The 15,240-nt window shown below is 39.8% G+C and overlaps 1 protein-coding gene across 2 annotated transcripts in view; it reads right to left on the bottom strand.

The window, feature by feature from the left end:
• Positions 1-15,240, bottom strand: part of KIF18A (kinesin family member 18A) — an 89,565-nt gene that overhangs the window by 54,913 nt on the left and 19,412 nt on the right. For both annotated transcript variants that reach the window (XM_029059097.2, XM_039911457.1), the window contains 4 exons: positions 10,929-11,126; positions 6,703-6,879; positions 3,703-3,777; positions 3,291-3,403 (listed from right to left, as the gene is read on the bottom strand). In XM_029059097.2, coding sequence (XP_028914930.1) covers positions 3,291-3,403; positions 3,703-3,777; positions 6,703-6,879; positions 10,929-11,126 — 563 coding nt within the window. The remainder of the gene's footprint in view (positions 1-3,290; positions 3,404-3,702; positions 3,778-6,702; positions 6,880-10,928; positions 11,127-15,240) is intronic.

The raw sequence follows: 15,240 nt of genomic DNA on the forward strand, positions 1-15,240 counted from the left end.
TACTTGTGGGTTCTAATTCCAACTCCACCACTTGCCCGCTGTGTGACCTTGGGTGAGTCACTTAACTGCTCTGTGCCTCAGTTACCTCATATGTAAAATAGGGATTATTAAGTCTCAGAGACCCATGTGGGACATGGACTGGTGCAACCTGAGTAACTCATATCTTGTCCAGTGCTTAAAACAGTGCCTGGCACACAGTAAGCATTTAAAAAATACCATTAAAAAAAACCTAAAATAAAACAAAAAAAGAACAAAACTTCTTTGTGGGTCTCTCCAATTTTGAGATTCTTCTGATTACATATTTAGAATGTTTGGGGTATTGTATTAGTTTTTTGACATTTCAGGGCATTACCCTTTCCACCTCAGAAATCTTTGAAATGAATAAACACTGGGGGTAGAAGGGGGGGCTTCACTGTGAGGCATAATTGGTTAATTGGTTGCAGTTGGTTAATAGGCACATATTGCTTAAAAGGAAAATTTAAACTGTGAAACCTCTTAGAAAATTGTCCTAAGATGTACATGCATTAAAATAAATTCTCTTTTTAATATATATCAGTATGGTTTAGTGGTAAAAACACTGCTGATTTACGTCAATGGCTGTTAATGAAAATCTGATGGGTATGAAAATAAACCACAATACATTGACTTTACTGCAGTTTTGTCAAACTGATAAATATTTAATGGGGAATATCTACAGACATTCATTGTTTTATATTATAACAACACCAATGCCAGTAAATGAATTGAGAAGTTATCTTTAGGTTCCAGCCACAAGACTTCAGCTTGCACCCTTGTAACGTTTCACCTCACCCAAAGAGCTAAACTTTTTTCAAAATGTTTTGTTCCAGGGGACATGAGAGAATACTCTTGACTAGTGTTTATTTTATAAAACTAACATTACTGGATTAATTTTCTTTAAATGCTGCAACATTGCAGTCCAAAAGAATTCACTTAACGATTACACATCATTAAATTTTATGATATCAACAGAAACATTTGTATTTAATTGGTCCACCATGAACATTAAACTAACAAATTTATTCTGGCACAATCACCTGAAGGCTTTAACAATTTCTTACAACATTCTCTGTACGAACCCATTAACTTAACTTTTTTCCATGTGAACGAAAGGATCATCAACTTCAGATTATGCATTTCACTAAAAGTGAAATGATAACCAGTTGTAACCAGTGAATGAAAAAACACATAACATGACCAGATGAATAAAAATATTCCTATTACCTCTTTCAGAAAAACCTATTGCACTGACACAAATGACTTATTTTAAAGAGATCTAGCAATAAATCAATGGTATTTCTTGAGTACCTATAAAGTGTAGAGCACTTTGGTAAGCACCTGGGAGCTACAGTTAAAGTAGAAGGCAGGTCTCTGTCCTTAAAGGATTTATAATCTAATAAGTGAGACAGAAAAAATAAATATATTATTTTTAATAAATAGTGGAAGCAGAACAAAGAACAGCTGCTGGGAGCAGGAATATGGCAGAATGGGTAGATAAATAAAAAATGAAAATTGACAAAGTACACAGAAGTGTTAAGGATAGATGCATAAATATAAGTGTAAGGATAGTTGTTCGGTTAACATAATCTGGAAAGGAGCAAATTAATTGGGGGCTGCTTCCAGAAGGAGGTTGGCTTCAGGAGGGCTTTGTTTAAGTGATGGAGAGCTGTGGTTCAGTGGATTTGAAGGGGGCGGAAGTTACAGGCAAGAATAAGGCCATAAGCAGGGATTTCGAGGCAGGCAACTTGAGCGTGAGGCAAAGTAGGAAAGTTAGCTTGGATGGAGCGAAGCGTAAGGGCTGAGGTGTTGCTTAGGAAAGGAGGGAATAAATAAACAACAACAATCCTCTCAGGGATTTATTCCCAGTGTTGGGCTCTGCTCCTTTAGGTCCAGAGCCAAAGGAGGATAATACCTGATTTCCCAAGAGTATTTGTGGGTGATGGCTTACCTCTTGGATTGGAATGAGGTCTTTTTTTTTTTTTAAATGTTAAAAATGTGAAGAGACTCCTCAAAAACCTATTTTATCTGTAATCATTATAATTGCTCAAAAAGTAAACATAAGATTAGAAAGAAACTGTTGGCAGCACACTTGTTCTGCAAACAAAACTAAGCTTGAAAAATGGTTTGGATAACATTAACCAATAATTTGGACAATTTGTCTTTTATTCAAGTGAGTCGTCACATCTAAAATATGCAAAATAGCACATTCTTTGAGTGCTGTGGTTTGTCATTAATTTCTTCCAACTCAGCAAAGAAGCACCACAGTGTTTTACTACCACAGGGATCTATGGACTCAGTTGAGTTTTGCCAGAGTGAGCATTTCTTTAAAAACATAGCAATAATTATACTATTAATCTCTAAATATTTGTCCGGCAGGAGTATCGATTGATTCAAAGCAAACAAAGGCAAATTGTGCTGTTGACAGAAGAGAAAAAAAAAAAACCTCACCTATTTCAAATAAACAAACTCCAGAACAGTGCAGCAGTGAATGTGGGACTTAAAAGCCAAACTGATTAGGCTCAGTTGGTTTGGAGGAGGGAGAGTTAACAGTAATAACAATAAATCTTTGATGGGTTCCACTAGTAAGGAAAGAATGAAAACAGCCAATTAAAATCCCTCCAAATCCAACAAGGTTGACTTGGCTCCTTGTGCCATTTCAGGAATTATTTTAAAAGTACTCAAAAAAACCCACAGGAGATACACCAAACTTTCTGATTCCTCAACTCTTGGGAGCTACAGTGCAGTGTGACGCCCTTCCTCGTTCCTTCTACCGGCAAATGGCTGAGGTCTGCAGCTCCGAGGAGAATCTGCTCAGCTCCCACGACATCGGAATTTCCCATTAGCCCCAGTCCAGCCCAAGAAGGTTGAGAAAAGGGTGTCAGCATGAAGACTTTTCAACCTTTAGAGTATTGGTGAGGCTGTGATTGTTGGACCCAAGATGTGAAAAGCCTGTACTTACTTCTCTCCCTATGGTTCCCTCATGTTTTTTATTTTAATCCTTATCCTTGTTGCTTTTGTATTTTTATTATTTCATTTTTCTTTGGGTTAGTCACCAACCTTCTGTCCCCACTTAATCTTGGATTGTGAGCCCCTTGGGCATCAGGAACTGTCTTAATTCTAGCCTGGTATTTATTTTTCTCCCCCGGCATTTTGTAGTTAAATACGCATGGGTACACTTCAAAATCAGAAATTATTAGTGCTAAAACTTCAATATGGTTAAAGTTATTCTGCTATAAGTTAAGTAAAATGAAATCCCCAAATTTTGTTTTTACCTTTGATTTTCTGTTTCCTGCCTGTTTGAAAGTAACACGCTCACTTGACTATTTTCAGGAGCGACTATTTTCCGTTCTTCATAGGCTCTCAGTTTTTCTTTTAATAGTATGATCTGAAGATAGAATAGAAAATAGAATAGAGGATAGAAAAATGTTGGCTAAAATTTTAAAAAATGGTTTCTCTTTGAATGATTTTACCATACCTAAATATAAGTCTTAGAACACACAATCGTTTAGCTTTTGAGTGCCATAGCAGAAATTACAGTAGAAACGTTATGGCATTAAAACAAGTTTACATTTGTTAGTATTCCTGTTTGTCAAGAAAAGCTCTGAAAGACCCTAATTACATTTGTATTCTCTTTATGGAGCTATATTTGACAGCTACTTAGCATTTCTTAAGAAGTTGACATACCTGTTTCTTTTGTTCCTCACAGATCTTTACATATTGTGTTATATGGCTGTCCAGATTAATAACATTGCTCTTCAACTGTTAAATATTAAAAGGATATGTTAAAAACAAAAGAAAGCAAAAATCCAAGGTAATTACATGCCATTTGCCCAGCCAAAGTTCAATACACATCTTTAAAGATATTTTTCAGGACACCAGTTAGTAAAACCTTTTTTAAAAAAGAAGAAAGAAAAAACCAGTTAACTGCTGAGAATCGAAATGGAAAACTTGGCATGAATGTGGAAGGAGATCCAATAATCTGATTTCCATTTCCATAACTTATTTCCTTCCACTGTAAATCCCAGCCTTACAGCCCTTTCGTACTTATCCTTATACTCTGCTGTTTCCCATCTGCAATTTATTTTAACATCTGACTCCCCCACTAGGTGGTAAACTCCTTTAAGGCAGGGATCATCTACACCATCTCTATTGTACTCGAACAATATCATCGATCGATTTCTCTCTCCTTCATTCCCTTTCTGCCAGGTCACTTGCATAAATGATGCACTAAACATTCACTCAATCGCATTTACTGAACACTTATTGTGAGCAGATCACTGTACTAAGCACTTGGGAAAGTACAACACAACAATAAACAGACATTTCCTGTCCACAACAAGTTTACAGTCTAGAGTGGGGAGAGAGACACCATTGCAAATCAATTAATTACAGATATGTACATAAGTGCTGTGGGGCCGGGAACTGGAAAGAACAAAAGGAGCAAGTCTGGGAAATGCAGAAGAGAGTGGGAGAAGAGGATGGTGAGGGCCTAGTTTGGGAAGGCCTCTTGGAGATGTGCTGTCAATATGGCTTTGAAGGGGAGGAAGAGTAATTGTCTTTCGCATTTGAGGAGGGAGGGTGTTCCAGGCCATAGGCAGGATGTGCGCCAGGGGAGACCGGGTCACAGTGAGAAAGTTAGCATTAGAGGAGTGAAATGTTGTGTGCTGGGTTGTAGAAGGTGAATAGTGAAGTGAGGTAGGAGAGGGCAAAGTGGTAGAGTGCTTTAAAGCCAATGGTGAGTTTTTGTTTGTTGCGGAAGTGGATGGACAACCACTGGAGTTTTTTGAGTAGCGAGGTAACATTTTTATAGAAAAATGATTTCTATAAATCTAACCTACAGCCTTCCCAAACAGAAAAATAGGGATGGAGGAGAGAGAATACAAGAACTGGTTGGTTTTGCTCTCCCTCTGTGTCTCCTTACCTTTCTCTTGATTATTATTTCATAGTTAAACCTTCACAGTGAAATATGTAAAAGTTAATTAGTGCTTAATTTCTAGGATTGGTTCTGCACCAACTGCTCAGAATTTTTTTTGGCTCATCAGCACAAAACAGTGTGAGTTTTTCTTCCTCTTCTTTATCCTCTGAAACTCATGGCACCCACTCTGAGTGCTGGTTGCCCTCATCTACCACCCCTCAGGTCCCACCTCCAAGTTTCTGAACCACTTGGATGGATGTCTCTCTCATATTCTTCCTCTCCTTCACCATTCCTACACTGATCCTCAATATCCACATGGTTCTTTCCAATGATCTTCAAGTGTGTCAAGTACTGTTCTAAGTGCCTAGGTAAAAACAAGCTAATCAGTTTGGACACAGTCCCTGTCCCATATGGGGTGCCCACTTTAAATAGGAAGTACAACAGGTTTTTAATCCCTATATTACAGTTGAGGAAACTGAGGCACTGAGGTGTTAAGTGACTTGCCCAAGGTCACACTGCAAGCAATTGGCAGAGCTAGAAATAGAATCCATGTCCTCTGACTTCCAGGCCCATGATCTTTCGATTTGGCAATGCTACTTCTTCTCATCCTCAATAAATCTGCCCCTTGACCCAGCTGAAGCACGCTCCAGTTTGCTAGTCACATTAGCAGAACAGTAAACAGGCACTGCAACAACTTCAGGCACAGATATATTTTAGTCTGATCAGGAAACAGCCTTGTTTTAAAACCTGAATACAAACATGGCCAGATTTCAATGAAAGGTAAGCTCCTTGCTCATCATTCCGGGAGCTTTGGAGGAGCTTTAATTTGATTATTTTAAGTCCTATGATGTGATTAGCATACAGTTCATGCCTGGCGATGCAGATCTTCCTGATTCTTTTGATGGGATTTTACTTGAGGCTTCTATAAATTTATACAACACCCTGATTCCTAGATAATTAGCATAACTGACTAAACCGTATCTGCCAGTCCTCAAGCATTCTGGCTAAGAAAGCTTTTTTTTGGTGTTTGTTAAATGCTTACTATATGCCAGACACTGTACTAAGTGGTTGGGTAGGTAGATGCTGATCAGGCTGGACAGATTCCATGTCCCACATGGGACTCACAGTCTTAAACCATTTTACAGATGAGGTAACTGAGGCACAGAGAAGTTAAGTGACTTGCCCAAGTTCACATAAACAAGTGGCAGAGTTTATGTGTGAGGAACACAATGATCTTTAATTATAGTGCAAGTTTTCCTTAACACATGATTTCATAAGGCGGCAATTCCCTCCTCATAGGATAAAATAGCATACAGATACAGCAGGAATCCAAAGAATTAAAAAGTATTGAACACTAAATGCATTTTCTTTAATCCATCTTTAAAATCGTTACTGGCATAAACACACCAGATCACCAGTCCGCCCTGTAGTTTTGGTTCAGTAGAAAATTATATTTAGGCTAGTCAAAAATTCATTGACTAGAAGGGGCAGTAAGCTAATTTTTGGTTAGATAACCAAGATGACCAAAATTTTCACCAACTATACTAATTAATGTTATAGTAACCATTCAAAAGGGTCAAAATTTGTCACCAAGACTAAAGATTGGTGCAACAGCATCAGAGGCAGACCTAAGACTTGCAATGCCCCAATACTATACTATGTCCATCAACCTACGTTTCCCCAGACAGATTAATATCCTTCCAAAACTGGCACATCTCTGATGTTGTTTTGCTTATAATTCAAAATAAATGTACTGTACGAGGACTTACCGAAGATTTTATTTCTTTTGCCCGGTTGGCATACTTAAGTGTATTATATGTGTCATCATAGAACATAGAAGAAGGACTGACAGCAGCTATCATTATTGTTCGACAGTTTCCTCCAAGAGAATCTTTTAGCAGCCGGGTAAGCTTGCTATTTCTGTAAGGGATATGCTGCTTCTTCCTCTGGTAAAAGAAAAAACAAAGTACTTTTGGTCAACTTCTAAATTTCAGTGGAACTATTTCATTTTAAGCATTTAATCCACGCTTGACTACCTCGTCTAACTCTCTTTTAAGGTAGTGATGGTTCCTCATATCACTCACTGTACACCGCTTCCTTCAGCGAATATATGCAGCAACACATATTAAAATGTGTAAAAGTTCCATCTTCCATATTTTTCCATTAATGAATCTTAAAGATTTGACCACTTCTTTCTTAACTAGAACACCCACCACACACCAAAACACGAGAACAACTATAGAAATATGGCTGTTAACTAAAGAAATAAAATTAGGCAATAGCCCTGTCAACAAATACTATGTTTTGATGGTGCCAATTTTTCACTGTGAGCATGTAGATGAAACGGGGGCAGGGACTTTAAGTGAGGTTTAGGAATGGGAGAGGACAGGCTTCTTCAACGAGTTACATCATAAAACCACCATTCTGGGTCATTTTCAGACCTATATAGAAATCCTCAGAGATTATCAGACATCTGGACTGGACAAATCTGTGGGAACTGCCCCCCAAAATGTTGGGCCAGTCCCCTCCTCCCCCTGGTGAACTGGATACCCACTCATCACCTATTTTCTTGTAGACTTGATCAGGAATCATCAGAGATTTTTCAAAACAGAAATAATGAAGGGTTAGGGTGTAAATTTAGAATAAAAGACTGAGTTGTTAAACTTTTGATTTTTCCAGGTTTGGCTCCTTTTGAAAACATTCCTTTAATTTTAAACATCTTCAGATAATTTCAAATCCTAATGCAGCACCAGGCTACCCACATATCAAGCAAACAAGCAAATAAAAACGGGGACAATTGCATGGGTTACCCTTCAACATTCCAACTGTGAATTAAATGCAAATATTAAATAAATTATAAGATATTACTGAACAAGTCCTGCATACTTAATAGTCTGTATAAATTGAGCAATTATCCTCCACTGTGCTTTTTTATAGGAGTTTAACTTTTTCAACATTACACATGATTCAGTCAGATTTTCCCATTATATAAATAAATCCCAGATGTTGGAAATTTTGAGAAATTCTTCAACTGAGTTATCAATTAACTTCATTTTTCTTACATAGTGCTCTGCACATTGTTAAGCATTCAAAAAATATCATTGATACAAAGTGCTGAATATTAATTTAGTATTAGGTGTTAGGACCAAGAATAGTTGCTGTAAAAACACACCCTTCCCTGCCTCCTCCATAATAATGATTGCCCTATGGGAAGGAACATTTACTAATTAGTGCTAATTGACACCTCATTGGCCATATTCCTACGGGAAAATCTACTAGGAGCTTCAGCCAGTTTTCCTATTATTTGCAATAGGTTTTCATTAATAAAAATATCCCCAGACTTAATTTTTGTAATTTTTATTATGCAGATAGGTTCCTAATACCATAATAAACTGTGAATCATTTTTTGAGAAAGTTTTACATGGAATAAAAACCAACTGCTCAAGGCCATTTCCCCTATGAAATAACTTGAGCATGGAGAAGTTGTGACTTGCCCATGGTCATGTGACAGGCAAGTGATAGAGTCAGCATTAGAACCCAGGTCTCCAAAGATATCAAATGATATCTGTTGTCTACGTTGCATGTATTGTACCGTGGCTCGAATATTCTGACACCATCTTCTGGATCGCATCATACCTTCAAGTGTTGTTGCAAAAATTTGTTAGATCTATCACTCAGACCTTGTTTTACTCTGGGGGTGATGGGGAAAAAGTGCCAAGACCACTTTAACTCTGAGTCAAGTGAACCTAATGCAGTGGGTTGGCCTTAGGATCTTGGTAACTTTCTCAGGGCAGTCAAATTTGGATAGTTGTTCCCAGAAACTTTGGGCATTAATCATTTCAAAACACTCTCATTAAGTTTACTAATACAGAACAGAAACCTTGGTTTTACTCCTTGAACTCATCATGTACTTGTCTTCGCAAACGTCTTAATAAATAGTGACGCTGCATTCAAGCAGTGGATGGTTAATATCTTCTTCGGTATTCTGTCCAGAAGGCTTTTGTCTAGATTCTTGAGGCAACGGAAAGCAGTGAGGAAGAACTGACTATTAGCCTGCAGGTGTCCATCTTTGTTCTAGAAAAGGTGATTATGATGACGTACACATTAATGCAGCCAAGAACTATCTTTTGTGCCAACCACGTGGAAGGGAATGTGGGTCACGCATCCATCTTTTCAATTGTCACGGGCATGGATAGGCTGTCCCTGTCGGTATTGTCACTGAAAGCCATGAAAAGCTCTGTATCCTGACTCTACACAATAACAGCATTCATTCATTCATTCATTCGTTCAATCATATTTATTGAGCGCTTACTGTATGCAGAGCACTGAATTAAGTGCTTAGTGGCATTTGCTGGTGGTTTCAGGTTGTGGAATTGCCCATGTTTGAGCACTGAAGCCTTTCCTCGTAGAAGATTTTTTTATTTTCTTACAGGAATTCCACTAAGCCCAGGTCCTAGACAATTTTTTAAAATTTGGCTTCAGAGTGATTTCCTCAAAGTTGGAGCGGAGGCTATGTCTTCATCTTTAGGTAAGTTCTCTAATAATTAATAAACCCACATCTTATAAAGGTGGGTGTATTAAGACGTCTATCAGTGCTGTTGCCAGATCCTTGTTATTCCCCTGGTTCCATGCTTATTAGTCTTCTGTGCATGACATCCACGGGTTTTGGAATGTTTTGGGGGCCAATACAGCTTCTTTAGGGATAAGAAGCAATGAACGTTGCTAAGTGATGGATGAAGCAAGGGTCTGTGAGCCAGGGGACCTGGGTTTTAATCTCAGCTCCACCACTTACCTGCTATTTGACCTTAGGTAGGTCACTTAACTTCTCAGTGCCTCAGGTTCCTCAACTGCAAAATGGGAAATTCAATACCTGTTCTCCCTCCTACATAGACTGTGAGACTCATGTGGAATAGGGACTGTATTCAGCCTGGATAGAATAGAGTCAGTCAATATTCTAAGACCTGGGGTAAATACAAGTTAATTGACTCTACTGAAGTCAGTCAGTCAATTGTTATCTATTGAGAATTTACTCTATACAGAACACTGTACTAAGGCTTGGGAGAGTGTAACAAACAGCACATTCCCTGACCACAGCAAGGTTACAGTCAAGACGGAGAGACATTTTAAAATAAATAAATGACAGATATGCACATAAGTGCTGTAGGTTTGGGAAATGGGATGAATAAAGGGAGCAAGTCAGGGCGATGCTGAAAGGAGTGGGAGAAGAGCAAAGGAAGGCTCAGTCGGGGAAGGCGTCTTGGAGGAGGTGTGCCTTCAATAAGGCTTTGAAAGGGAGAGCGCAATTGTACATCAGACATGAGGAGGGAGGGTGTTCCAGGCTGGAAGCAGGATGTGGGCAAGAGGTCAGCAGTGAGATAGATGAGATCGAGATACAGTAAAATGGTTAGCATTAGAGGTGTGAAGTGTACAGTCCAGTACTCTACCCTCCCACGAGCTTAATACAGTGCCCTGCGCACAGTAATCGCTCAATAAATGACTGATTGACACAGTGAGCACTTAACATAAAAAGCCACCTTTAGTGTACATTGATACGTGATTTTAAAATGTTGAGGTAGATTCTGTGTGAGCTCCTTTAACATTGTACTGAACCAGCAGACCAGTTCCACGTGACTAGCACACTGAGGAGATACGAGGGAAAGTTGTCATTCAATTTAAAGTCAATCTCTTTAAACTGATTTCAAACCAATTAGTTAAGCACTTGCAATAAGTGCATTCAACAATTACAGCCCTAACAATTTCCATGTTAGGTCGACACACATTGATTATTAAAAAAACTAGAAGGAGCTATTGTTTCTGATAGAGTACATTGCACTCGAGTTCTTTATACAGAAAATCTGTCCTAGTACAATCTTAATATCAAATTTCCAATGTACAGACCAAGCCATTTGATAGACGAGAAAACTGAGTGAGTTGCTTGAATAGAAGCTAGCATATCCAATCTTTGCAATGACTAATATGAAAGAAAAACACTCACCTTAGCATCTGCTAAGGCGTTGATGACGTTTCCGAGAGCTAGAAGGGAACGGTTTATGTTAGTGCCCTCTCGAAAACGGGCTCCCCTGGCACTTGTGGCACTAGCACGTTCCGATCCTGCCAAGTCAATGAGACTCATTTTGGCCATACAGACATTTTGATTAATGCTTGCTGTTTTGTCTTGTTGATTCAAGTAAATCTATGAGAGAAAGTTAAAAAAAAATCAGAAAAGGAGATGCGGCAAAATTAAAAAAGGATTTGCAAAATAATGAAAGGTATACAATTAGAAGTACTTCAGTTAAAAACAGTAATTTGGTGGGAAAAAAATAGCTTTGTTAACCGCACCAAATTGCTAAAGGGAGCAAAAGTAAGAGGTAAGCCAAAGAATTTATTCATTCATTCCTATTTATTGAGTGCTTACTATCCACACTCATCCTATCCGTTACCAAGACCTGCTGGTTTCACCTTTACAATATCGCCAAGATCCGCCCTTTCCTCTCCACCCAAACGGCTACCTTACTGCTACGGGCTCTTGTTATATCCTGGCTAGACTACTGTGTCAGCCTTCTCTCTGACCTCCCTTCCTCCTCTTTTGCCCCGCTCCAGTCTATTCTTCACTCCGCTGCCCGGCTCATCTTCCTGCAGAAACGATCTGGGCATGTCACTCCCCTTCTTAAACAACTCCAGTGGTTGCCTATCGACCTCCGCTCCAAACAAAAACTCCTCACTCTAGGCTTCAAGGCTCTCCATCACCTTGCCCCTTCCTACCTCTCCTCCCTTCTCTCTTTCTACTGCCCACCCCGCACGCTCCGCTCCTCCGCCGCCCACCTCCTCACCGTCCCTCGGTCTCGCCTATCCCGCCGTCGACCCCCGGGCCATGTCCTCCCGCGGTCCTGGAACGCCCTCCCTCCTCACCTCCGCCAAACGGATTCTCTTCCCCTCTTCAAAACCCTACTTAAAACTCACCTCCTCCAAGAGGCGTTCCCAGACTGAGCTCCTCTTCTCCCTCTACTCCCTCTTCCACCCCCCCTTCACCTCTCCACAGCTTAACCCTCTTTTCCCCCCATTTCCCTCTGCTCCTCCCCCTCTCCCTTCCCATCCCCTCAGCACTGTACTCGTCCGCTCAACTGTATATATTTTCATTACCCTATTTATTTTGTTAATGAAATGTACATCGCCTTGATTCTATTTAGTTGCCATTGTTTTTACGAGATGTTCTTCCCCTCGACTCTATTTATTGCCATTGTTCTTGTCTGTCCGTCTCCCCCGATTAGACTGTAAGCCCGTCAAACGGCAGGGACTGTCTCTATCTGTTGCCGACTTGTTCATTCCAAGCGCTCGGTACAGTGCTCTGCACATAGTAAGCGCTCAATAAATACTATTGAATGAATGAATTAATACTATGTGCAGAGCACTGCACTAAGTGCTTGGAATGTACAATTCCGCAATAGATAGAGACAATCCCTGACCAACAATGGGCTCACAGTCTAAACGGTCTAAAGAATTAGGATCTTTATATGCTCGGAATAGATCGGATGATCCATGACTTCCTTTGCAGCCCCAGCAACCACACCTTATCGGACTGCCACCTGGAGATGGAACTCTGGCAAGAACTCTGGCAACTCTAGGCTGTAAATTTGCTACAGGCAGGGAATGTATCTGCTAATTCTGTTTTGTTGTACTCTCCCAAGAGCTTAGTACAGTGCTCTAAACATAGTAAGCACTCAAATACCACTGACTGAAGTATCAAATGCTAAGAACATTCTGTTGCATATGGAGACAAGACACGTAAAGAGCAATGAAATGACGAAATACTAAAAACAAAAAAGTTGATCAGAAGGGGTCGGGATGCTCGTCTGTGGCCCACAATGAGTAAGGATTGCTTTGTATGGACAAGCTAATGATTGTGAAGGCAAGACCTCCATGCTTGGCACTGGGAATTCTTCTGGCAGTCAGGCAGTCAGTGGTATTTATTGAGCACTTACTGTGTGCAGAGCACTGTATTAAGCACTTGGTAAGGTACACTATAACAATAAACAGTCCAGCAGGCAGTGTGTCTGCCCGCTAGGCTATGTACACTTCAGCCCTCTCATCCACTCCAACCTTTTTAACCACGTCCCCTTTAGCCATAATAGCCCTGAAATATCTCAAGGCTGTGCTGCGGTTTCCCAAAAGGGGATGCAGAGATCAGTAAAAAAAAATAAAATAAAATAAAATACTGGGGCAATCTGCTGTGATAGTATTGTTTCTGGTCTTTCTGAGGTCTCCTGTTAGCTGCAGAAATATTTATTAATATTTATTAAGCACTTACTACTGGCAGAACTGGGAAAAAATAAACAGGTGGGAATTAGAGATGGTCCCTGGCTCTCAAAAGGCTCACAATCTAAGAATATAGTAGGGGAGATGAGACATCTAAGGGGAAGTGAAATAATGAAATGAATTACCATGAAAGACAAAATAAGATCATCCTGTTGCATAAGGAGGGAAGACATATAGGGAGCAATGAAATAGTGAGTCATTAAAAACAAAATGAAAACATCCTGTTGCACCTAATTGCAATTCTTAGTAAGGAAGAGCAGAATCAGGACACCAGGGCAGCAGTTATCAATCCAGTACATTTTTGTGTCAATCTAAAGCACAGCCCATAGTTAGAAAAAACAAAAAACAAACAAAAAAATATGGACACATTTTCTCATCCATACTGCAAACATTTGTTTTTGTAATACATTAGCGAGAAATTGCTGAAAAGGCCCTCGTCACAAATCCTTCTTTTAACTAAAAATGAAGCTGAAAAATGATAAAAATTGCAGCATTAACAGAATGACCATACCATTTTAGGGATTAAAAACAACAACTTTGGGGCTGTCAGAGAGCTAATGGGCTTTAGGGGACCCAGGTTATCCCTGGGTTGCATTCCAGTGGAATCCCCTCCAGCTCGCAAAACAAGATTGTACAGAGAAATTAAGTGACTTTCCCAAGGTCATACAGCCAAGAAGTGGAGGAACTGGGATGAGAACCCAGGTCCTTCTGACTCCCAGGTCTGTGCTCTATCCATTAGGCTAAGCTGCTTCTCATGCCAACAGATGCCAATTATTTTCAATTTGTGCCTGCTGGGAGCATTTCTGGGTTCCTTTTTGGGCATAGGGATACCATTCAGCTCAGGACAAGGTCAGAAGTTCTGACTTACCTGAAGACCCAGATGTGATGATTATCAAACATAAGCTAAGATTCATCAACTCCAGGTCACCATCTATACCTATAAAATTCAGGCTCTTATTTAAATTGGGAAATATCTTCCCTGGCCATCGATAAACAATAGTTTTCTTACTATGGATACTTTTAGCTTTTCACTGGGAAGACTCAGCAACTAGATGCTCAATAAATGTCATAAATAAGACAAGAATGCAACCACCCAATCTAGGTAAACTCCCTGTTTCAAACAACAGTGAACAGCTATTCACCTCCAATCGCCATAAAAAACATTTCTGGGAAACCTTATTCTTAACCTCATAGCTAGCCCATTCATTCTGAAGAGAAGCTGTGAGGCCTAGTAGAAAAAGAGTGGGTCTGGTCATCAGGAAAACTGGGTTTGAATCCCGCTTCCACGACTCTCCTGCTGTAGGAACTTGGGCAAGTCACTTAACTTTTCTGTACCTCAATTAAGCTTCTTGTAGGCAGGGAACGTGCCTATCAACTCTCTTATACTCTCGCAAGTGCTTAGTACAGTGCTCTATATACAGTAAGTAATCAATAAATAACGATGGATACATTAGTTCATCGGTAAAACGGCGTTAAAATATCTATTCTCCGTCCTTCATTCATTTATTCAATCATATTTATTCAGCGCTTACTGGGTGCAGGGCACTGTATTAAGCACTTGGAAAGTACAATTTGGCAACAGATAGAAACAATCCCTACCCAACACTGGGCTTACAGTCTTAGCTGTGAGCCCCATGTGGAACAGGGACTAGGTACAATCAGTTTATATCGTATCTACCCCAACCCTTAGTACAGGGTTTTCCCATGTAATCGGTGCTTTTTTGCTTTTTTTTTTTATTGTTTAGTGGTATTTGTTGAGTATTATATGCCAGGCACTGTTCTAAGCACTGAGATAGATACAAGCTCATCAGGTTAGAAGCAGTCCCTGTCCCAAATGGGGGTCACAGTCTTAATCCCCATTTTACAGTTGAGGAAAATGAGGCATAGAGGAAGAGAAGTGACTTACCCAAGGTCACATAGCAGACAAGTGGCGGAGCCAGGATTAGAACCTAGGTCCTTCTGACTCCCAGGTCTGTGCCCTATCCACTAGGCCA

The sequence above is a fragment of the Ornithorhynchus anatinus genome, chromosome 3 (genome assembly GCF_004115215.2).
Source record: "Ornithorhynchus anatinus isolate Pmale09 chromosome 3, mOrnAna1.pri.v4, whole genome shotgun sequence".
NCBI classification, from domain to species: domain Eukaryota; kingdom Metazoa; phylum Chordata; class Mammalia; order Monotremata; family Ornithorhynchidae; genus Ornithorhynchus; species Ornithorhynchus anatinus.